This window comes from Halichoerus grypus, chromosome 6 (assembly GCF_964656455.1).
Source record: "Halichoerus grypus chromosome 6, mHalGry1.hap1.1, whole genome shotgun sequence".
NCBI lineage: Eukaryota > Metazoa > Chordata > Mammalia > Carnivora > Phocidae > Halichoerus > Halichoerus grypus.
This window is the reverse complement of record NC_135717.1, coordinates 167,462,067-167,483,655: the sequence shown is the minus strand read 5'-3', so window position 1 is coordinate 167,483,655 and position 21,589 is coordinate 167,462,067. Positions and strand designations below refer to the sequence as shown.

General features: G+C 56.7%; 1 protein-coding gene across 1 annotated transcript in view; it reads left to right on the top strand.

Annotated features, from left to right (window-relative positions):
- Positions 1–21,589, top strand: part of MYH9 (myosin heavy chain 9) — a 91,637-nt gene that overhangs the window by 48,628 nt on the left and 21,420 nt on the right. Inside the window, exons 4-18 of the mRNA XM_036108739.2 lie at positions 2,187–2,214; positions 2,987–3,080; positions 7,219–7,311; positions 7,770–7,833; positions 8,386–8,484; positions 8,849–8,992; positions 9,765–9,860; positions 10,885–11,003; positions 12,592–12,744; positions 13,688–13,861; positions 15,367–15,540; positions 17,537–17,651; positions 19,739–19,932; positions 20,144–20,265; positions 20,975–21,044. Coding sequence (XP_035964632.1) covers positions 2,187–2,214; positions 2,987–3,080; positions 7,219–7,311; positions 7,770–7,833; positions 8,386–8,484; positions 8,849–8,992; positions 9,765–9,860; positions 10,885–11,003; positions 12,592–12,744; positions 13,688–13,861; positions 15,367–15,540; positions 17,537–17,651; positions 19,739–19,932; positions 20,144–20,265; positions 20,975–21,044 — 1,739 coding nt within the window. The remainder of the gene's footprint in view (positions 1–2,186; positions 2,215–2,986; positions 3,081–7,218; positions 7,312–7,769; positions 7,834–8,385; positions 8,485–8,848; positions 8,993–9,764; positions 9,861–10,884; positions 11,004–12,591; positions 12,745–13,687; positions 13,862–15,366; positions 15,541–17,536; positions 17,652–19,738; positions 19,933–20,143; positions 20,266–20,974; positions 21,045–21,589) is intronic.

The window sequence follows — 21,589 nt, the reverse complement described above, 5'->3', positions numbered from 1 at the left end:
TGCGTGAAGGTGCCTGGCTGAGTTCCCTTGCCCCCCCCCCACACTGTTGAGTTCTTAGGGGGCTGGAGGGAGGGCTGCCGAGGAGGGTGGGGGGCAGCGATGTGAGGCTTATTTTTGCGTCGGAGTGACCCACAGTCGGGGGAAGAGATGGTAGCAAATGGCCAGCCCTGCATGCTCGCTGAGATGGGCACGTTAGCGGCTCTCCTGGCGAAGGGGCAGGTGAGCGGTGTGTGTTGGGTGTTGAACAGCTAAATCCGTCTCCTGAGGCCATGCGCACAGGAAGCCGTGAGTCAGCCTCCTGTTGTCCCTTCTTCAGGGCCCTGGCCGGCCAGCGGCAGGTCACCAGCGTTGGTTTCTGCGCAGTACCACTACTGCTAATAGTGACTAGTCCTCCGCTAGGACTCCTCTGTCGCCCCTCGGCTAGGACTCCTCTGTCCCTCCTCGGCTAGTACTCCTCTGTCTCCCCTCGGCTAGTACTCCTCTGTCGCCCCTCGGCTAGGACTCCTCTGGCCCTCCTCGGCTAGTACTCCTCTGTCCCTCCTCGGCTAGTACTCCTCTGTCCCTCCTCGGCTAGTACTCCTCTGTCGCCCCTCGGCTAGGACTCCTCTGTCGCCCCTCGGCTAGTACTCCTCTGTCGCCCCTCGGCTAGTACTCCTCTGTCGCCCCTCGGCTAGTACTCCTCTGTCGCCCCTCGGCTAGTACTCCTCTGTCGCCCCTCGGCTAGTGGTCCTCTGTCGCCCCTCGGCTAGTGGTCCTCTGTCGCCCCTCGGCTAGTACTCCTCTGTCCCTCCTCGGCTAGTACTCCTCTGTCCCTCCTCGGCTAGTACTCCTCTGTCGCCCCTCGGCTAGTACTCCTCTGTCGCCCCTCGGCTAGCGGTCCTCTGTCGCCCCTCGGCTAGCGGTCCTCTGTCGCCCCTCGGCTAGTATTCCTCTGTCGCCCCTCGGCTAGGACTCCTCTGTCCCTCCTCGGCTAGTGGTCCCCTGTCGCCCCTCGGCTGGGAGGACTCCCCTGTCGCCCCTCGGCTGGGAGGACTCCCCTGTCACCCCTCGGCTGGGACTCCCGCTGTCCTGACAGTGCCGCCACCACCCGTCATGGCGACCTCACGACGGAGAAAGAAATAGCAGCCATTTGTGGAGTTCATTCTCTTTACTACTTGCCGGGCCCGTTTCATCTGTTATTTCTGTTTTCCAAGCTAATCCTGCCAGGGAGCCAGTAGCATATTTACTTTATGGATAGGGAAGCCCAGACTTGGGGTGGAAATGCCTCACTGCAGCTCAAATACTAGTAAGTAGCCTGGTCCTGGATTCGGCTGGTCTGACCTCAGGGAGCTGAGGGTGCTACATGGGGTGGGATGAAGGGGGGGTAAAATGAGTTTGTCTTTTCAGTTACTGCTTAAAATTGGGCCTCCCGCACTGAACCAGGTCAGCCCAAATGTCTTCAAGCATTTCTGTCAAACTTAGCTTTCAAAGTGTGGATGTGAGTTGTTTACGTCTTTCCTTGCCGACTGAGTCACAGCTGGAGACCGTTGCTGAAAGTTCCTGACAGCCAGGCCTCGAGACCCGAGTTGTCACAGAGACCGGTCAGAGGTTGTGATGCTGACAGGCTTCTGTTCCTTCCGAGCTGCGCCCACGTGCCAGACGCCGCACGGGGGCTTCTCCCCATCACAGGGGGGCCTGGGGCTCCGGGAACCCGGGCACACGTCTGTGGGCCCACCCACGTCGTGGCCGAGGCGGCGCGGTACCCCAGGGCCGTCCCACTGCAAAGCCAGCCTTGTCTGCCCCAGCCCGCACCCAGCCGCTGAACCGGCGCTCCTACAGGGGTCGGACGGTATTTACCACACCTGCATGGGCCTTTTCTCTGCCGGCCCGCACCCCCCGTTCTGAGCTCACGGGGCAGGCCCCCCGCCTCAGCACTCGGTGCTGCAGACTCCTGGGGAGTTTTCCCCGAGCTGGTGTCCGAGGGGCGGGCAGGCAGCCAGGGTGGGCAGTCTGAGCTCCTGCCACCTGTGGATGTCCCTCGTCCGACTGTGGCATCGGGTCTGTGTCGCCAACTGGTGTGCGGGGCCCCCTCTGCAAGGGCAGCAGGCCAGGCTTTCTGCTTCTGGGCAACGGGCAGCTCTTCAGAAGCCCGAGGGGGAGGCGTTTGTATCTGGCAGAAGTTAACCTGGATGTTTCCTTTGTTTCAGACCGAGAGGACCAGTCCATTCTGTGCACGTAAGTGTTTCCGCCTGGGTGGTGGGGCCTTGTGTCACCCCGATTTGTTCTGACTCTGAGGGCTCCTACCGAAACCCAGGCTGATGGGTAACATTCCCAGTCAAGCCCCCGCCCCCGCCCCCTCCCCAAGGGATGGGCCCGAAGGGAGTAGGTTTGCTGCTCAGCAGCCCCACAGCATGGATGAGCTTTATTTCAGGGCCAAGGACTGGCTCGCCCCCCTTGGAGGAGCCCATGCACAGTGCGGGGAGGTTCGTAGCAGGGGGGGCAGGAGGCTTCTTGACAGCACAGTTGGGAACGGATTGGCCCCTCCAGAGCACCTTCCTTCTGGCTCTGAACAGAAGGCTTTCTCCACTGCACGGGGGCTCGCCCCGGTCCTCTGAACTTAACAAGGAGATAAAAAACCCCCGTTGACTGCCGGGGGAGTTGATGGTACAGAACATTCCTCCAAGTGGTTCCAAAGGGACGTGTTTAAGTGCCTTTGACCTCTGAGTCAACAGCTGCCTAAAACTGATTCCTGAGACTTGGGGACACAAAGGCTGCCAAGTGACCAGGCCAGGCAGTGTGCGTGGATGTACCGCTGTCAGGCCTCCAGAGGGCCATGGGCAGGGGCCAGAGTGAGGATTCTGGAACTTAGCGCAGATCTGCCTGTTCCCGTTTCTGCCGCTAGGGGTGGGTAGTAGAACTGGAGGTGGTGCGGCGTGCGTTGGGAAAGGGACAGACCTCAGGGATTTGGCCAGGCCCCCCTTGAGAACTTTCTTGGCTCTCTTGGCAGGGGTGAGTCTGGAGCTGGCAAGACCGAGAACACCAAGAAAGTCATTCAGTATCTGGCTCACGTGGCCTCCTCACACAAGAGCAAGAAGGACCAGGTGAGCGCAGGCCTTCCTCCCACGGACGCACCTGATCTTCCCGAGGAAGAGCCTTTAGTGGTCCGTGGTTTGGAGTGTTTTGGGGATCGGAGCAGAGGCCGGACCCACTGTCATGGCGGCTGCAGCTTGGCCATCCTGGGAATGGGTCCGGTGGTAGCCAGTCTGCTTCCCCCCGCCCCCAGCCTCCTAACTTTCTGAGTTGCTGTGGAAATGGGAGACCACCCGGTTTTGCGAGGCCGCACTCCCGGTGTTGGCAGCTAATTGCTGTGAGGCCTCACCCCAAGGTCGGCAGAGAGATTCCAAAACTTGGTTCTCAAGTTGATGGAGACCTGAGGCCTCTCGGGCAGGCCTGCTTTTGAGTCCCCGCTGCTTTCCCCACTGTTGAAATGCCTCTGGGTGGACAGTCCCCCAGGGAAGAGAGGAAGGGCAACTGGCAAGTCATCTCACTTCCCTTTTTCTCCCCCTCCCTCTTGATGGATTATGGTCGAACTCAGCAGTGTCCTCGCTAGGTGAGCCTTGCACGTTTACTGCACGTTCTGCACCGGGAATGCGTGTTCTGCCCATCGTGTGCCCTTGGATTATGTAATTTTTTTCTGAGCAGCTTTTCACTCCACACCATTGTCACTTTCTGCGGCTAGACCTGTTCTCCTAGGCTCGGCTCACTGACTGTCTCTGGAGAAGGGGCGGGGTGTGACACATAGTGACCTGTGCACTCTGAAATGTCAGCTCCTGCAGAGCGGGTATATGGGCCTCGTCCCGAAGCTGTTCTCACAGACTCTGGCCGGGCGTAGAACTCCCCTGTGTGCACGGCAGTCGTGAGGCCCCGTGCTGAGCCCTGACTGAGACACGGTGGAGCGGGCGTCTGCTCCCCCAGAGCCCCACGCGTTCTGTGTCCGGACCAGAAGGAGCTGGCTGGTTCCCCGCCCCCCCCGCCCCCACCTGCCGCCACTGTGCCAGTCAGGAGCCATGCCCGGAAGGCCCCCCATTGGAGCTTCCCAGAGTTGGGGGTGATCGTCTTAAGCATGCCCGTGTGGTGCTCTCTCTCTCTCCCTTAAGCACACACTCTTAAGCTTCCTTGTGAAATCTCAGTGCCCAAGGTGTCCCCTCCAGCCATTGGGGGGCCCTGCGCCGTGTCTCCGTGGCCCCCCCTTACTGGGGAGCTGTGTGCAGCGCGTGTCAGTAAGTAGCGGTGTGTGTCTCTTTGCATGCAGACCTGGGGTGTGTCCTGCAGAATGTCCTAATGAGTACAGCCTTCTGGAATCGCACCAAAAGTAACTTCTCATGTGCCAAACTTCTCAAGACATTCTGAATCTTTTTCCGTGGGGCGTTAGGAGTTATATTTAGAAACTAATAAAGTTCCTCTTGCTCCGTCTCTCCAACCCCCCATTTTTCATTCTTTTCAGGAGGCCTATTTCAAACACAGAACTGTGAGGTTAGGAGTTCTCTAACTGTGGTTTTCCTGTCTCTGAATTTGCAGTAAAATCCATTTTCTAGCTATTTATTGAATGCCTGGTGTGTGCCTGGGTCTCTGGAGGGTGTCCTTGGAGTCCCTGCCCTGGAGGACGGGAGACAGGATGGGAGACAGAGCAAGAACGGAAACCCATGTGCCTTCTGTCTGGGGTTCCAGCTGCAGAGGGGCTGCAGGCCCCGGGCACTTGGCTTGGAGACAACGGTGTGCCGGGGGGCGTGGTGATAAGTGGGAGCAAACTTGTCACATCCTGTGTCTCAGGTCGTAGTGTGTGATGGGTACTCTGTCCCCAACTGCAGAGGTTGAATAGCTTGCCTCTCCGGCTTCTGATTACTGCTTGGGCCCTCCGTTGTAAAGGCCACTGACAGTTGGGCTGATTTCCACACCCGAAGCCGGTACAGTGATTTTCCACACACAGCTGGGGCATGAGACACTTGAACTTGAACTTGGTTTATGGCCTTTGTGTTGTGGAGCCTGTCAGGGCAAACACTGGGCGAGAGCTGTCCCTTGCAGTGACCTAGTCGTTTGTCCCAAGACTGCCCCCTGGAACGTCCCAAACCTCACCTTGCCATGGGAGGGCCAGGCTTTGGCCAGGGCTGAAGGCTGGCAACGCACAGCTTGGGGGAAGGGACTTTCCAGCTCGACATCCGTAGCCTGAGCAGTGACCTTTGGTCCCTCCTCCACTTCCTCCCTCTGTTTTGTATATACTAGTTGGAAGCTACTGGCAGAAACACCGCCCAGTGAAGCCCTTCAGAAACCGGATGGGTAATTCCAAACCTTATGAGCATAGGCTACCAACAGACCCTCCTAACGTCATAGCATGCAAATGTTATTGAAAAATAAAGGTTTCTTTTGCTCCCAGTTATGGGTCAATAAAGAAGAACCCAGAGGTTAGCCCTCACTGTTGTGTGCATGGAGCCTGGCTCCAGCCTCCGAAGCAGCAGCTCCCTGGTTGGCCCGGCGGCCCCTCGTTCCACGGCAACAGCATGTGGTCCCAAAACAGAGACCTTAGCTTTGCTTCCAAGTCGGGGCCGGCAGCGGCGGGCCCTGGTGGGGACCGTGCTCCCATCTGTCTGTGGAAACAGGAATGGGAGTGGCTCCGCCAGCCTGGCAGCCTGGCCTGTGCTTTGAGAGGAACGTTTTAGTGGGTGGGGGAGCGGCGCTCATCCAAATTGGGCTTCGAAGGCCCGCCCGAGCCCTGTGGGTGGGGGCCCCGGGTCCCGGGACTGCTGGTGCCAAGCACACACGGACGGCCTGCTCAGTGGCTTTGACCCCTGTCCGGCCACGTGGCTCCGCTGACCCTCCACGTATCTGTGTGGTGTGAAAACAGAAGGCTCCCAGGCCCCCGGGTGGGGGGGAGCCCTGGCCAAGGCTGGCTGTTGGAGGAGGAGGCCTGCCTGGGCCCCTTCCCATCTCTGGTGGGCTTCCGGCCCTGACCCGGGGCTCTGCAGACGAGTCTCGTCTGCAGCAGGTGTGCCTGGAAGGCTGTGCTACGACTCTCCTGGGAGCTCCTGCTACTACCAGTTTTCCTTTTCATCACTCACAGGCAGCCGTTCCCGGAAAATCCTGGCTTAAGTCCAGCCTTGCTAATAAATACAAAAGCCGGCCTGGCCCTTGTGTGATGTTCTTTCCCCCTTGAGAGAACCCAGGTATTAAGGTGAATGAGAGCCGAATTTTCCTCAGCCAGTGGCCTGCTGGGAAGGTGATGGCTGCTTCCAGAATTGATCTGATCTGACCGGGTAGAGCTCCAAGCAAGGCTGGGGCAGGGCGGGAGCCGTGGCGGTGACTGACGGGTGTTAGGTAGACTTGAATTGGTACCTGCTTTGCTGGTTGATAGCTGGGTGACCTTGGGCAAATCATGTTCTCTCCCTCGACCTCGTTTTTCTCTTCTGTGAAATGGACCACCCGGTTTTGCCTACCCTGAGTCTCATGAGGACCCGGGGATAGGAAGGCATAAGGAGGTGTTTTGTCAACCACTGAGTCTCATGAGACCACAGGTAGAGTTCGTGGGTGTTACTGATAAGCAGTTTGGAACCCAGAGCGGGCCTTGTTGACCCCGCCCCGCTGGGAGACCTGACATGCTGGCAGCAGGCTTGGGGGATGTCGCGACAGGGTCCCGCAAGGAAAATGCAGTGTTTGTTAGGACACGGATGAAACGAGCTGGTATCTTTTGTGGAGCTGGTTCTCTATCTCCTTGTCCTGTGAAGAGGAAAAAAAATGTTGTTGGGTCTCAGGTGGGGCCTAGAGGCACGGAGGGCAGAGAGAAGCCATTGTATCTAGAGGGTGGGGACTCTGTGCACGAGAAGAAATGGCGCCTTTCCTTGGTTCACGTGCTGCTTCCCGACGCGTCCTCCACAGTCGGTCTGGGCCGTCGTCCCAGGCTCCCTAGAGTGGGGAGAGCCACCCACGTTCCCTTTCTAGGGACACTGGCTGGTCGGTCCTGGGAAGGAAGTTCAAACCAGTGAAGGTTTCCAAAGGCCTGGTGGGAAGGTTGCTCTCGAGTGACACGGGCCAGGCCGAGGCTGGCATGGCCGGATCCCATCTGGAAGTTTGTGTTCCTGGCCCGGTGGGCGCGTAGACAGCGGCTCTGCCACCATCCTCTGCCTCGCGGCAGGTTTGACAGCCCACGCCACTGCCCGGCCTTCACTGCACCTCTGGGTTCCCTTCCAGGGCGAGCTGGAGCGGCAGCTGCTGCAAGCCAACCCCATCCTGGAGGCCTTCGGGAATGCCAAGACGGTGAAGAACGACAACTCCTCACGATTTGTGAGTAGCGGCCAGCCGCACCCAGCTTGTGGGGCCAGGGCTCCCACCCACAGCTTTGGCGCACGTCGCCTTCCCGGCCTGTCGCGTGGAGTAGGCTGGGTCTCGCTCCAGTCTCTGTGGCTCTGCCTACGTGGCTTCTTCAGCCCGGGTGGCAAAAAGGAAGGGGACAGAGTGGGGAGTTACCTGCCAGTCCCACCGATTGTCCCTTTGTAGCCCACGGCCAGTTAGAAGCCGGGGCCAGCTCAAGGAGTGGGGAACACTTGTGCGCCTCAGCGGAGGGGTGTGGGCACCTCTTGACCCTGTCCTGGCCTAGGCTCCAAGCAGCGTGGCGCTCTGAGTCCTGAGTACCCAGGCAGTGTGGGCACAGGGCCCCTGGTCTCCCAAGTGGGCAGTCTCTTGCTTTTGTCCCTCAGGCTGGTTGAGGGGGCCTCTGATGGCTTCATCTGTCTTTCCTTTAGGGCAAATTCATTCGCATCAACTTTGATGTCAATGGCTACATCGTTGGAGCCAACATTGAGACTTGTATCCTTGGTTAATTGCAGCCGGGGTGTCTGGTCTGGCGGGGAGGGACAAGACCTTGGTGGAGAAGCAGCCTGATTCCGGCAGCTGCCCCCCTCACGGGCCTCTTGGGACACCTCACCCCTGGCGTTGGGAGGAGTACCAGGAGCAGCTCATTGAACACCGGACCCTGAACTCAGGTTCTTCTTTAGTAGCAGGACAGAGTTGTGCCTCGGAAGGGATGGGACGATGAAGACCCTCCAGTGTGGTTCCCGGAGGGGCGGGGTTGGAGTAGGTGCTACTTTATTTCTCCCCGGTGTAGGCATTATAGCCTTGCTGGTGAGAATATCCTGCTCTCCATCCCCTTGTGAGAGGGGGCTCTTTAAAGACAGGGCTCCCGAGTGTGGGAGCTGCTGTTTGCCAGGCTCTACGCCCGGAAGGAGAGAGCCAAGACAGTTTGCTTTTGTTTTATTTTGCCATTTGCTGTCTGGTGAGGTTCAGTTGCTTTTGACAGGGGTCGGGAAGGTAGGGAGTTGCCTTTCCTCCTGTGTGCACGGTTCCTTAACATTTGCGAAGATCTTTTGGAGAAATCTCGTGCCATCCGCCAAGCCAAGGAGGAGCGGACCTTCCACATCTTTTACTACCTGCTGTCCGGGGCTGGGGAGCACCTGAAGAGTGAGTAGTGGGCCCAGCAGCCTGGCCTGTGGTCTGCCGGCCCCAGTCGGGCCACACATTGCAGTTGGGGAATGCAAACGCCCCCCCGTCCGAGGCCTTGGCCTCTTGTTCTGACCATGCCAGAGAAAAGCCGGGGCGGTCGAGTCTGCCTCTGAGAGTCAGGGGGCCCTCATGCTCTCAGAGGCCACGTGCAGGGGAGTCTCAACGATCCGAGGGGAGAGCATTTCTGGCTACTCTGCCGTTCTGGGCTTTTCTCAGGCCTTTAGGGGTGCTTCCCATTCTCCCAGACCTTGGAGGTCAGAGTGCTGCCTAGAGCGCTGGTTACAGCCCCTCACTGACCCGCCTTGCCCTCCACCCCTTTCAGCTGATCTCCTGTTGGAGCCGTACAACAAATACCGCTTCCTATCCAATGGGCACGTCACCATCCCAGGGCAGCAGGACAAGGACATGTTCCAGGAGACCATGGAGGCCATGAGGATTATGGGCATCCCAGAAGAGGAACAAATGGGTACAGAGCTGGCCCTCCTGTGGCTGAAGGAGGGGAGGCGGGGGGCTGGTCATCACGCCCTTGGAGGCGTTGGGGCAGCTGAGGCCTGGGGAGAGCTTCCCATTGGCTCTGACTTTGGGGGAGGCCTGTAGAGGCCAGGAGGAAGGCCTCCAGCATGTGGGAAATGGTGCCTCGGTCAGGGTTATTTGCTCCCAGCAGTACCACAGGCATTTATGCCCAGGAGAATAAGGCCAGGCCCTTACCTGCTCAGGGCTTGGGTCTTCTGCTCCATTCCTGCTTTGTCTCAGTGGAGTATGGAAAGGGGCCGGGGCTGGGGTCTTTGCATTGGTGAAAGGCGGGACATGCCCGTGTCTTCCTGTTGCCCCAGAAGGAGGGTAGAGAGGCCTTGTGGCTTTATTTTCGAAAGATTAGGGGAGAGGGAGAGTACGCCCTGTTCTCTAGCGTGAGGGTTGGAGCCACCTTGGCTCAGCCGTAGACAGTATGTAAGTGGTGGGCACAGTTTTGTCTGATAGAACTTCATTTATAAAAATAGGCAGTGGGCCCTGAGGCCAGAGGCATGTTCTTGGTCCAGATTTAGAAGTTTTGGGAGTTTTAACAGAGCTCGAGTCCAAGTAGAAGGCTGGCTGCCCAAGCCGAGTCCTGCCAGAGGCCCTAGTGATGGGCTGTCCATGGCTTGTCCTGTTCAAGGGCCCCTGAGGGAGTGACTGCCCCTACCCAGGGGCTTATTCCAATCCCCGCCTGGTTCTGAGCTGTCTTCAATTGCCCCCCAAAGGCTTGTTGCGAGTCATCTCGGGCGTTCTTCAGCTCGGCAACATTGTCTTCAAGAAGGAGCGTAACACCGACCAGGCGTCCATGCCCGACAACACAGGTAATGCTCGTGGTCCTGTCACCTGGAACACGGGGCCCGTGGTCTGGGTTTGGATTTGCTCAGGAGAAGAAGTCTTGTAGGAATTCTAGCCAAACCTTTCTTTTTCATTTTATGTGTATTCATGGCTGGCTATTGCTCTGTATTTTCTTTTTTTTTTTTTTTACAGATTTTATTTATTTGACAGAGAGACTGTGTGTACACAAGTGGGGGGAGGGGCAGAGGCCGGGGGAGGAGCAGACACCCCACTGAGCAGGGAGCCTGACTCAGGGCTCCATCCCAGGACCTCGGGATCATGACCTGGGCCGAAGGCATACGCTTAACCGACCAAGTCACCCAGGCATCCCATGCTCTGTATTTTTTTTTATAAAATAGACACAAATGTGACCCTGGTGTGTCTTCAGGGAGTAAGCCTCAGAAGGAATTAGGAAAGCCCTTGATCATGCCGACCAGGGTTTCCCTCCATTGTTCTAGAGGCCAAACCAGTTGTCCCAGTTAGTAAAACCTTGATTTCTGCTGATGCTCCATCTCATGCGTGCCTTCCCCGTGAACACGTTAGGACCATGGACCGCTGCCATCCGCACATTTGCTGCTCGGCCACTGCCATTCCCTGAGTCACTGCAAATGACCCCATTTAAGCTGTCAGCCTTAATGTGCCCTTGTTGGGGCTTTTGAAAAAACGTAACACACGCGTGTTTGGATTGTAAAAGATGTTCCCATGGGACGTGTGCTGTTGCACCCCCAGCTCCTCCCTGTCCTGTTTGCGGGTAGGACCCACTTCCTCACTCACCGTGTGGCCAGGGATGTGCAGAGGAACCGGCCCCGGGCCCCCAGTGAGGAGGTGCCACGGCCACGGGGTCTGAGGGGAGAGCTGGGCACTCTGCGCCCTGCTGAAGAAGGGCCCGGAGCCAGTTGTCCTGGTAATGATCGCTCAGTTACCACCTCTCGGTTGAGCAGAGGGACTCATTCTCTCGGGTTTAATTAAAACTTCTCACCCCTCCCTTCCTCACTCTTTGAAAAATCGCAGCTGCCCAGAAAGTGTCCCACCTCTTGGGTATCAACGTGACAGATTTCACCAGAGGGATCCTCACCCCACGCATCAAGGTGGGACGGGACTACGTCCAGAAGGCGCAGACTAAGGAACAGGTATGCCCTCTGGCCAGGGGGTCGGGCTGCCTCCTAGCAGGGTCACTGCGGCAGCCAGTTTGGGGCCCGCGCTGGGCCACTGCTGTGATAGGCACCTTGCCTGGGTCCCTCATTCAGGCCTCGCAGCAGTTCGGGGAGCAAGGTGGTGTTTACCCCCAGTGAGAACGTGACAAAACTGGCCCCAGGAGTCAGGAGGCTGCCCGAGGCCAGTGGCTTGGGAAGGGCTGTGGTTATGTCGTGCCCCTTTGCATCGAGTTGACGTTGAGACTGATGGGTCGGCAAGTGTGGACGCATGTCCTGCTCGGGTGTAGAGTGAAGCGAGAACTCGCTGTTTCTCTAGCACAACTCGTTCAGGTGCCAGGACGGCGGCATCCACCGCCCTTGAAGGCCGTGCCAAGCGCTTGTCTCTCCACCACCTGCTGTCCCGTTGCGCGTGGTGAGAGACAGCCCTCGGCTGCGCCGCACCGGTGGGCCTACCTCCCCCAGGAGCTGGGGTCCCTCCCCAGCCAGGCCTCTCTGTTGCCGCTGGTGGTGGGTGTTTTCAAGGTGCTATACTCCCACCTCTCAAAAATACTTTGGAGTCCACATTGATGAGTCCTTTTGCCTAGGGCTGCCGTCCATGTACCCCACGCTGGCGGCTGTGGGCCCGCGGGCGATGCTCCGCTCAGAGCCATCCCACCATAGCCGAGAATGCTGTTTTCAAAAGACGGCGTGCATAATTATTACCAGCTGTTCATTTCCCTAATAATTAAAGAGGCTTTATTTTTCCATATGAAGCTACTATATGAATACTTTAGATTCAGAAAATACAGAAAGATCTAGAAGAAGAAAAAAAAATTGTCACAGTCCTAACCAGTGACAGGTATTGGGCAGCTCTTTATTTCCTGCAAGGTTTTTTCTTTCTTTTTTTTTTTTTTTAATTTTTATTTTATTTGTTTGTTTATTTTAAGTAGGCTCCATGCCCAGCTTGGAGCCCAACATGGGGCTTGAACTCATGACCCTGAGATCAAGACCTGAGCTGAGATCAAGAGTTGGACGCTTAACTGACTGAGCCACCCAGGCGCCCCCAGTGCTTTTTCTTTCTAAAACTTAGTTGTCACCCTGGCTTTTTTTTATTGTGGAACTATTCCAGCATTTGCAAAACAGGATAGTGTAATGAGCCCCATGTGCCTGTTGCATGGGCAGCTTCGAGAGTTACTGACTCCCGGCCAGTCTTGGCTCATCATTAATCTTACTTTCCCACCTCCCACATGGCATTATTTGAGGGAAACCTCATACACCTTATCATTTCTTCTGTAGATACCTCAGTATGTCCCTGTTTATCCTAAAAAGGTTTTTGCAAATGTCCAGGTACTTAATGCAATGCCTGTATTGTTGGGCATCTAAGTTGTTTCAGTTTGGGGTCATTATAAATAACATTGCAGTGACCATATCTGTGCGTGAAGGTTTTTTTCTATCCTCAGGGCTGTCCCTCTGGGGGAAGGCCCCGCAGGTGGAGTGACTGGAGCAAAGGGTTACAAGGTTTAAAGGCTCCTTGTGCCTGACATTCTGTCCCCCTGGGTGTGTCCCCTCCCTCCCCCCACCCCAGGCTGACTTTGCCATCGAGGCCTTGGCCAAGGCCACCTACGAGCGAATGTTCCGCTGGCTGGTGCTGCGCATCAACAAGGCTCTGGACAAGACCAAGAGGCAGGGCGCCTCTTTCATCGGCATCCTGGACATCGCCGGCTTCGAGATCTTCGATGTGAGCTCCTCTCTCGTGCTCTCTTGGCCACCTTCTCCCTGAGCGTGGAGTCTTCTTTCCTCTGGCCCCACGGCAGTCCGAGTGGGCCAGCTCGTCCCTCGCGTGGAGACAGGACACATCAGTTGGGCATATTTTAAGCTCCAACAGGCACGCCTTTTCCCAAGCGGCAGTGCTAGAGAGAACGGGACCTTCTAGCGGGTGTCCTGGGAGCCTTCACGGGCAGGTGCTTTCTGAGATTACTCTTTCAGTGACTATTTATTGAGCGTTGGGACAGGACACTGTCTCTGCCCACGAAGACTGAGGTCTGGCTGGGAAAAGTGATACTTGCAGTAGATCAGAGGTTCTTAACTTGGGGTCCATGGCAGGTTCCAGAGAGACCATGAACTCGGTGGGGGGCCGGGGGCGGGGCAGTACCTCTAGTTTTCACTAACGTCTCATTGACGTGATGTATTTCTTTTGAATTGTGAATTAAGCAAGATACACAAGTCACAGTTGCCCTGGCGGCGCTCGGGGCCTGTCTCCAGTGGCAGTCAGACGCTTTCCCACCACAGTAGTGGTGGAGATGTGATGTCCTTCACGCTCAAACTCCTGGAAGTTAGGAAGCCCACAGCTTGTGCTTATTAATAAGGAAGCACCATGTATTGGTATGGCACAGTATTTTGATAATTATATTTCAACATAACATCTATTTTATTCATTTTCAAATTTTGTTCCGAGAGAGGCTTTACCAAACTTCTAGAAAGGTCCATGGGCCCCAGGCAGTGAGGAACCCCTGCTCTGGGTTTGATAAGGGAAGGCGCCTGCCCGTCTGGGCTCCCCGGGGGCCAGCACTGAGCTGCCCAAGGAGGTCCATCCTAAATACCCGTCCCACTTCTCCCCGAGGGGCCGTGGCTTCATGGCGGGAGGGCGGGCACCCCTCTGACGTAGCCCTCTCTCCCTGCAGCTGAACTCCTTCGAGCAGCTCTGCATCAACTACACCAACGAGAAGCTGCAGCAGCTCTTCAACCACACCATGTTCATCCTGGAGCAGGAGGAGTACCAGCGCGAGGGCATCGAGTGGAACTTCATCGACTTCGGCCTCGATCTGCAGCCCTGCATCGACCTCATTGAGAAGCCAGTAAGAGCCAGACCTGCTCAGACCTCAGACCTGGCTTGTCAATCGTCCCCTCGGGGGGAGTGGGGGGCGCCTTGCCTCCCACTCCACATTGACTTGGAGTGTGGGGGATTGTGTCTAGTTCCTCTCCCTGTCGATGCCGCCTGCAGGAATAGGCCCTCGGGCTCAGATCTGGGGCCTGGGGGCCTTGCCCAGCTGCCAACCAGGTGGGGCTGTGGCTGGTGCCCAAGTATCCTGTCTTCAGTCCCAGAAGACCACCCAGCGTTTATCTGAGGGGTGGGCTCAACAAGCCTTTCTTTGTCTTAAAGAAACGGGCTTGCTGGTAGGTCATAGCATCCTGTCCCCAGGTGCTTTTGCTGCAGCGTGGCGTTGGGCAGACCCAGGGTGATGAATGCTGCTCCCGGTACAGGTGCTGAGTCTGCCCCCCTTTAGGGCTAACTGGGCACCAGAGCTTCCGTCCCACAGCATTGGCTGTTGGTGGGAGGTGGGAGCCAGAGAGTCTTCCCTCTTTCCTTCACTTTGTAGTGAAAGCTCTTGCAGGTGCGGTTGGGGTCACCTGCTTGTGTTTTAGGTTGGACAGGATGTGCTCCTTCATGGAGCCTGAGCTGTTTCTTGCTCTGGGTTATCTCTCAATTGAGTTACAGCACTGTACTCCTATCTTTCCAGAGTCCTGAGCTGCTGAAAATGGGTACAACCAGAGTTACACTGAAATGCCAGTTAGCTGGACGATCTAGGGGGGAGTTTGTGCATTTGGAAGTATTAGTTAAGGTTGGGGGCAGGGGTTGAAATGATTCATGATCCTAACGTGAAGCAGTTTACTTTTGTGATGAGTTTTTCTTAAATCAGATGTGTTTGCCAATGAGCAAGATCCTATCCGGCTTTGAGTCTCGTCAGCCAGGCTCCACAGCGTTTCAGTCTGTCTTATCAATTCAGTGTGCTGCTGGGGCTCTGGGGGCTTCCTTGGAGGACTTGCTCGAAGTCTCACATCTCACCACATTGTGGTGCAGACACGGCGTGGGGGGCAGTGTCTCAGAGTGGCTCCAGGGGGGCAGGTGCCTGTTGAGGACAGCCCCCGGGCGTGCGGGTCATGGCACACATCCGTCAGACCTACCAGATGATTTCCAGGGCACTAAGCTGGAGAAACTCCGTGATGGATCACCTGGTAAAGTGTGTCAGCCACAGCCTAGAGCTCAGAAGTTTCTTTTTAAATTAGAACTTTATTATTATTTTTTAAAATGGGCTCCATGCCCAATGTGGGGCTCGAACTCATGACCCTGAGGTCAAGAATCACCTGCCGTACCCACTGAGCCAGCCAGGCGCCCCTAGACTAGAATTCCTGAGTTGAGTTCTGCTAATGCTTCTTTTTACCCTCCCTGTGGGGGCGAGTGCCGCCTATCCTCTGCTGAGATTCTGGGGATTCTGAATCCTAACCTCCGGCTTCTGGTGAGGGCAGGGATGGGGTGGGTCCCTGGGTCGTGCTCACCTGTGTGATGCTGTGTTCTTCCCAGGCAGGACCCCCTGGCGTCCTGGCCCTGCTGGATGAGGAATGCTGGTTCCCCAAAGCCACCGACAAGAGCTTCGTGGAGAAGGTGGTGCAGGAACAGGGCACCCACCCCAAGTTCCAGAAGCCCAAGCAGCTGAAGGACAAAGCTGATTTCTGCATCATCCACTACGCGGGCAAGGTGAGGCGAGCACACGCACGGCTGGACCTCACGGGGGAGGTGCAGATGATTCTGTCTAGGCCGAGGAGCTGGGCAGCCCTGCGGGCGGGGCGGGGGACAGTGCCTGTCCAGCGGGGTGCCCCGTGGCAGGAATCAGCGTTCACACGGCGCTCCCACCTCACGGAGCCCCGTCCTGTGTGCCATTGTACGAGGAGCTGGCAGCAGTCCTGTACGGTGCTTGGGCTGGTACTCGGGTCTTGTCATTAGGTGTATTTTCCGGGCGCAGAAGGGAGATTTGTGCTAAAGGCAGACGCTGGAGTTTGAATTAGAACCCTGCCACTCGTCAGTGGTGTGACTTTGGGCCAGTTAACCTCTCTCTGAGCCTTGGTCACCTCATCTGGAAAATCAGTAAGCACCGCTGTGCAGCATTACGTGTATTCAGTGAGCTGGGGCAGCCCCGTGCTCGGCACAGGTCAGTGCTCTGCGCGGGGCCGCTCGGCCTCCGCACGCCTGATGTCGCAGCTGCACCGTCCGCAGTGTCCCGGACTGTCGTGTGCATTCGGGAACGCTTAGCAGCACTCCTGGCTTCTACCCACCAGAGGTCAGTAGCACTCTCCCTAGATGTGACAGAAAGGTCTCTGGACGTCGCCAAACATGGGATGGGGGCACAGTGGCCGGGCTGAGAGCCACCATTGTGGGTGACAGCTTCGTTAGGGCCAAGGATGCCCAGCGACAAAATGGCAAAACTGCTGTCATCCCGAACTGGGGAGGGGTGTCCCGAGTCCACAGAGATCTGTACTTAAAATAAAGCTGGTTTCAGCAGGTTCTGTGTTCCTTGCTCGAAGCTCCTAACAGTTGCAGCCAGAACATGTGATGAGTCGGGCCAGGCGAGCCTTGAGCTCTCACGGCTCTGGAGCCGTACCTGGTCCTCACCGGGGTCCTCGCCCGCTGCTCCTGCAGATGCGGAAGCACACAGCTCTTGAGTTTAAAAACACCCATTAAAAAAACCAAAAAACAAACAAACAAACAAAAAACCCAAACCAACCAGTCCTGTTCCTATAGTTAGCTAAGGTAATGTCTCTGAGCCTACATTTCCACTTCTATGTTTGTTAGAAATGCACGCACGGGCAGAGCTGCTCACAGGGCTCTTACTGCAGTATTATTTATAATGCAAAACACCAGTCACACCGCACAGCCCATCGGCGCGAGCCTGAACCGTGAAACTGGCTGCGTGCGTCCACGCCTGGGCTGCGGGGCAGCAACCGAAGGGATAGGCGTGCGGGCTGTGCGCAGGCAGCCAGATGGCCAGGACGCGGTCTCGGGGGCTTCGTTTCCTCCCTGGAGGTAGCAGGAAGCCAGCATCACACACCTCGTCGTCGATGGCAGCGCACCTGTGGGAGAACCTCCAGACGGGGCCGTAGAGGAGCCCCAGCCCCAGGACAGTGGTCACCTGTGCGCCGTGCTGTGGGTTAGGAAGAGGGAGGCCGAGGCGGCCTGCACTCGGTATCGTTCTGGGGTCTTTGCAGTGAAAGTACAATGGATTACTCATTAAGAACGTATTTCAGAAAATAAGAATAATTAACAAGCTCAGGGAAAACTCGGGCATCCTGAAAAGATAAAGCAAAAATCCTTGCCCTGTTAATTAAAAGGAATATTGTAACATTTTGGTTTTGTCCTGCCAGGATTTTTCTTCCTTATGTTTATATTACCTAAAAAGAAAAAAAAAACAAAAAAATAAAAACAGGATATTCTGTTATATTGCCACAACCTAAATTTCTCAGCAGTCCCCCATTGTTGGATATTTGTGTTGTGTGTAGGTTTTCCCTGTTCTGCGTCCCACCTCCGAGAATGTCCTGCTGATGCCCTGCTGCCCTTCTCACTCATTTCTTTCTCGGGGAAGGAAATACCAGGTCAAGGGGTGTTGGCGTTTTTAACTTTTCCGCCCTTGGGGCCGGCTGGTTTTCGGAGTGCTTGTGTCCCCAGAGCAGCCTGTGACTCGGGCCCCCGACTCTCGCAGGTGGACTACAAGGCCGATGAGTGGCTGATGAAGAACATGGACCCCCTGAACGACAACATCGCCACGCTTCTGCACCAGTCCTCCGACAAGTTCGTCTCAGAGCTGTGGAAGGATGGTACGCCCTTTGCCCCCCACCCTTACCTCCCTGTGGCCGTGGCCGGCCTCTTCTTGCCTTCCTTCGCCGCGGTCCCAGGACGAGGGCCGGGCCTCCACCCGTGGGAATGCCACGGCGGCCCAGCGCCTCCTCACGCGCGTGTCCCGTCCTGCGGTTCCACCTCTCCACGGCAGGCTGGTGGCCCTGGAGTTCTCTTTCCTTGCTTCTGTCGGTTCCTCCTTTGCCTCTGCCTGGTTTTGCTTTAACCTCTCTGTTGCAGAGATGCAGAGCACTCAGAGAGCCTATTTCTATCAACGCTTTCCCATTCTCCACCTAGAACCAGGTGACTGGCCACCCGGAGTGCTGACCCTTGTGTGCGGTGCATCCAGGGCTGTGTGGGGCACGCTTCTGCCGAGTGTTCCTACCCCTTGGCTCTTCCTGCCTGACTGTCCCTTTCCTTGGTCTGCCCCTGGCTTGTGGGCAGGCTGTCAATCTAGATCTTGGGCGGGGGGGAACCAGCATAAAAATTCATATTCTCAGAGTTCCACCCCCTGAAGGCGGCACCATCTTGCTGCTTGAATGGCTGCGGGCGTCTTAGCATGAGTTTTAGGAGTCCTATGCCCTGCTGTGTGTATGTGCACCCGAAAGCTAAAAGAGTCTGTGTGCTTTTGTTTGGCGCTCTCAGCAAGGGCCTGCTCCTTCTGGGCCAGGCCTCCCGGGGGCAGGACGTGCTCACCTGAAATAGCAGGTTATCATGGGGCACATTCACCCTTCCTCTGAGCAGCCTGAGTGGCCTTCACAAGCCACCCACTCCCAGGAAGCCTTCCGTAGCCAGTGAAATGGGCCTGGGTGTGTGAGGTCAAAAATGCCTCCCATTTTAATTGACCGGTTCAGCGAGTCTGTCCTCACACCCGGCCCCTGTCTTGAGCACCTGTTCTTTTTGCTGTCTTCAGATGAATCCTAGAGATCTGGCCACAGAGGAATAGGAAACAGACTTTTTGTCACAGAGTCCTTAGCTTTTAAACCAGGAACAGAAGCCTTCAAATTTAATATTGCTCTTGCTTAAAATGGACCTCCAATCACCAGCCACTTCGGTTGGGTTTGTTTGTTCCTTTGCTTTCACCTCGGAGGAAGCGGTTCCTTCATTGCTCTGGGCATGTGCCACGGTGCTAAGGGCTACTTCCCGGGAGGGCGTTGGAGATGATAAAGACCTGTGAGCTAGGAGACCCAGCAAGATACAAGAGCGGGAAGGGGTCTGCAGGCTTTTTGGGACCTCTCTGCTCCTGATGCCACATGCTGCTCTAGGCCTCCGATTTATTTATGTATTTATTTTATTTTTAAAGATTTTATTTATTTGTCAAGAGAGCGAGAGAGAGCACAAGCAGGGGCAGGGGCAGGCAGAGGGAGAAGCAGGCTCCCTGCTGAGTGTGGGACTCGATCCCAGGACCCTGAGATCATGACCTGAGCTGAAGGCAGACGCTTAACCAGTTGAGCCACCCAGGCTCCCCTAGGTCCCCGATTTAGAGGTATCTGCACGGGAGGCCTTCAGACAGTGAGGGAATCATCCAGAGTCCTCATAACCATGGCAGGTAGCTTTACAGTTACACTTTCTAACTCCTAGCTCTGAGCCCTTAGGTAAAGGTCAGTGTGAATTCAGGATACTGATTTTTTTTTTCTTAATGGGACTATGGAACTATAGGATTCTGTAGGTCAAGTTTTAACACCTCCTTAGAGCCACCCTAGTGAAGTAGCCAGGCTCGCTCTTCTGAGATCCTGTTGCAGCTTTATTACATCTCTTTGGGAACGAGCTTGCACAGTGGGCTGAAGATGGGTGATATGAACGTGGGGTTAGCCAATGGGCCACCCCACCCCCCGCCCAGTGGCTTTGCAGGCTCTCCAAACCCTTTCCCGCCTCCTGTTCACAAAGTCAAGTTTGCTGAACGTTTGGAGTTGACCTTAGCCCTCTGTGTAGATTCTAAGTAGAGACGGTCTCTCTGTTCTGTAGTCTCTCCTCCTCCTGTCCGGGTGTGTTTGTCTGTCTCTCCTGTCCCTCCACCCCCCGCTAGGACCACTGGGCATTCATGTGCTTTTTTGGGTGGTCTCTGCAGTGGACCGCATCATTGGCCTGGACCAGGTGGCTGGCATGTCAGAGACAGCGTTGCCCGGGGCCTTCAAGACGCGGAAGGGCATGTTCCGGACGGTGGGCCAGCTTTACAAAGAGCAGCTGGCCAAGCTGATGGCCACGCTGAGGAACACCAACCCGAACTTCGTCCGCTGCATCATCCCCAACCACGAGAAGAAGGTGCGGGTGCTGGGCCCCTGTGTGTCTCCTTGCGCAGAAGTGGTGCTTCCCCACGCCCCCACGCCCCCACGCTGAGAGCCTCGGCAAAGGCTCCCATTCCCACTCCCGGGGACGTTTACCCCGCTGAGTCCAGAGGGGCCTGCCCTACCTTTCTTCATCCACACCGGACACCGACGCAAGACCACCTGTGTGTATTTCTTTCTTTCTCCAGGCTGGCAAACTGGATCCCCACCTGGTGTTGGACCAGCTGCGCTGCAACGGGGTCCTGGAGGGCATCCGGATCTGCCGCCAGGGCTTCCCCAACAGGGTGGTGTTCCAGGAGTTCCGGCAGAGGTGAGCCGGGGCCGGGAGCCTGTCTTTCCTGCGGCGGGCCGCGTGAGCGAGGGAGTGTTTCCTCATCCCCGCACAGCTGGGGTCTGGCCGGCTCCTCCCGTTCCTTCTCTGTATGAGAAGGGGTTTCCCCGTCTTGTTATCTTGCTGGCTGTCACCCCTTGTGACTCGGGGCCTGGCACTGTTTGCTACCGTTCGAGGATCTTGGAAGAGAAATTAAAGAGGAATCAGCCGGGGACCGGGGTGTTTGAAGAACTTTGTAGAAATGGAGGTCCCAGAGCACTGCGGCTGCTTGCTGCGTGTACAGAGCGGGACATCGATGACACGGTCCTGTGTGCCGTTGCCGGCATGATGCAGCCCTCTGTTTCTGGGGCCACCCCACTTGTCAGAGGCCCCTGCAGCGCCTCGGGGGAAAGGCGGCAGATGCGGACACCGGGCAGGTCGCAGTTGGTGAGCCCAACCTAAAGCTCGCCCCCGAGTGACCAAAACAGTCCAGTGTGAGTTTCCATTTGCTGTCTGGAACACCTGAAGCCTTTCTGGGTCATTCCGCCTAAGGAAAGAGCAGGGTGGGATTTGCTGAATGTCTTCCTTCCCTGGGAGACTCTCTGAAGGGATTCGTCCATGCGCTGTCCTGTAGGGATGGTCCTCTCTGCCGTGCATCCCAGGAATCCGGGCATGGGGTAGACTGACCAGGCTTCTTGTTCTTCCTCAGATACGAGATCCTCACACCAAATTCCATTCCTAAGGGCTTCATGGACGGGAAGCAGGCGTGCGTGCTCATGGTGAGTAGAGCTGCCGCGTCAGCCTCCCGCTGGGGGGTGGGGGGTGGGGTGCGCGCACGCTTGGCGGCGCCCGTGTGCCTGGACGCGGCCTTCTCGCTGGAAGACGCCGGCGCTGTTGTCCTGCCATTGCTCCAGTCCTGATTCTGCCGCGCGCCCCGAGCGGCGGCCCTCTAGGCCCTGGGATGGTCAGGGATGGCGTGCGGGCCCGGGCCAGTGTGGAGACTAGCGCTGCGGCCACAGCAGGCTCTGACGGGAGCCGGTCCCTTCCTTTGGGGCACATTCTCGTGCTTTCACACTCGTATCTCCTCGGATTGTCACGCTCAGCGTGGGTGGTAGGGGGCAGCGAAGCATGGCCCCAAGCCCCCGCAGTGCATGCTTCTGGACATTTCCTTTCAGCCCTTTGAGTAGTGCCTCATGTGCAGCAGGCTCTCTGAACTCTGCTAGAATGAATGACAGCCCCCGGTGGCTCAGTGGCCACGCTGGGGCCCGAACCCCCCTGTCCTATTTCCTACTATATAGGTGTCAGATTATTTCTTACATGTCCA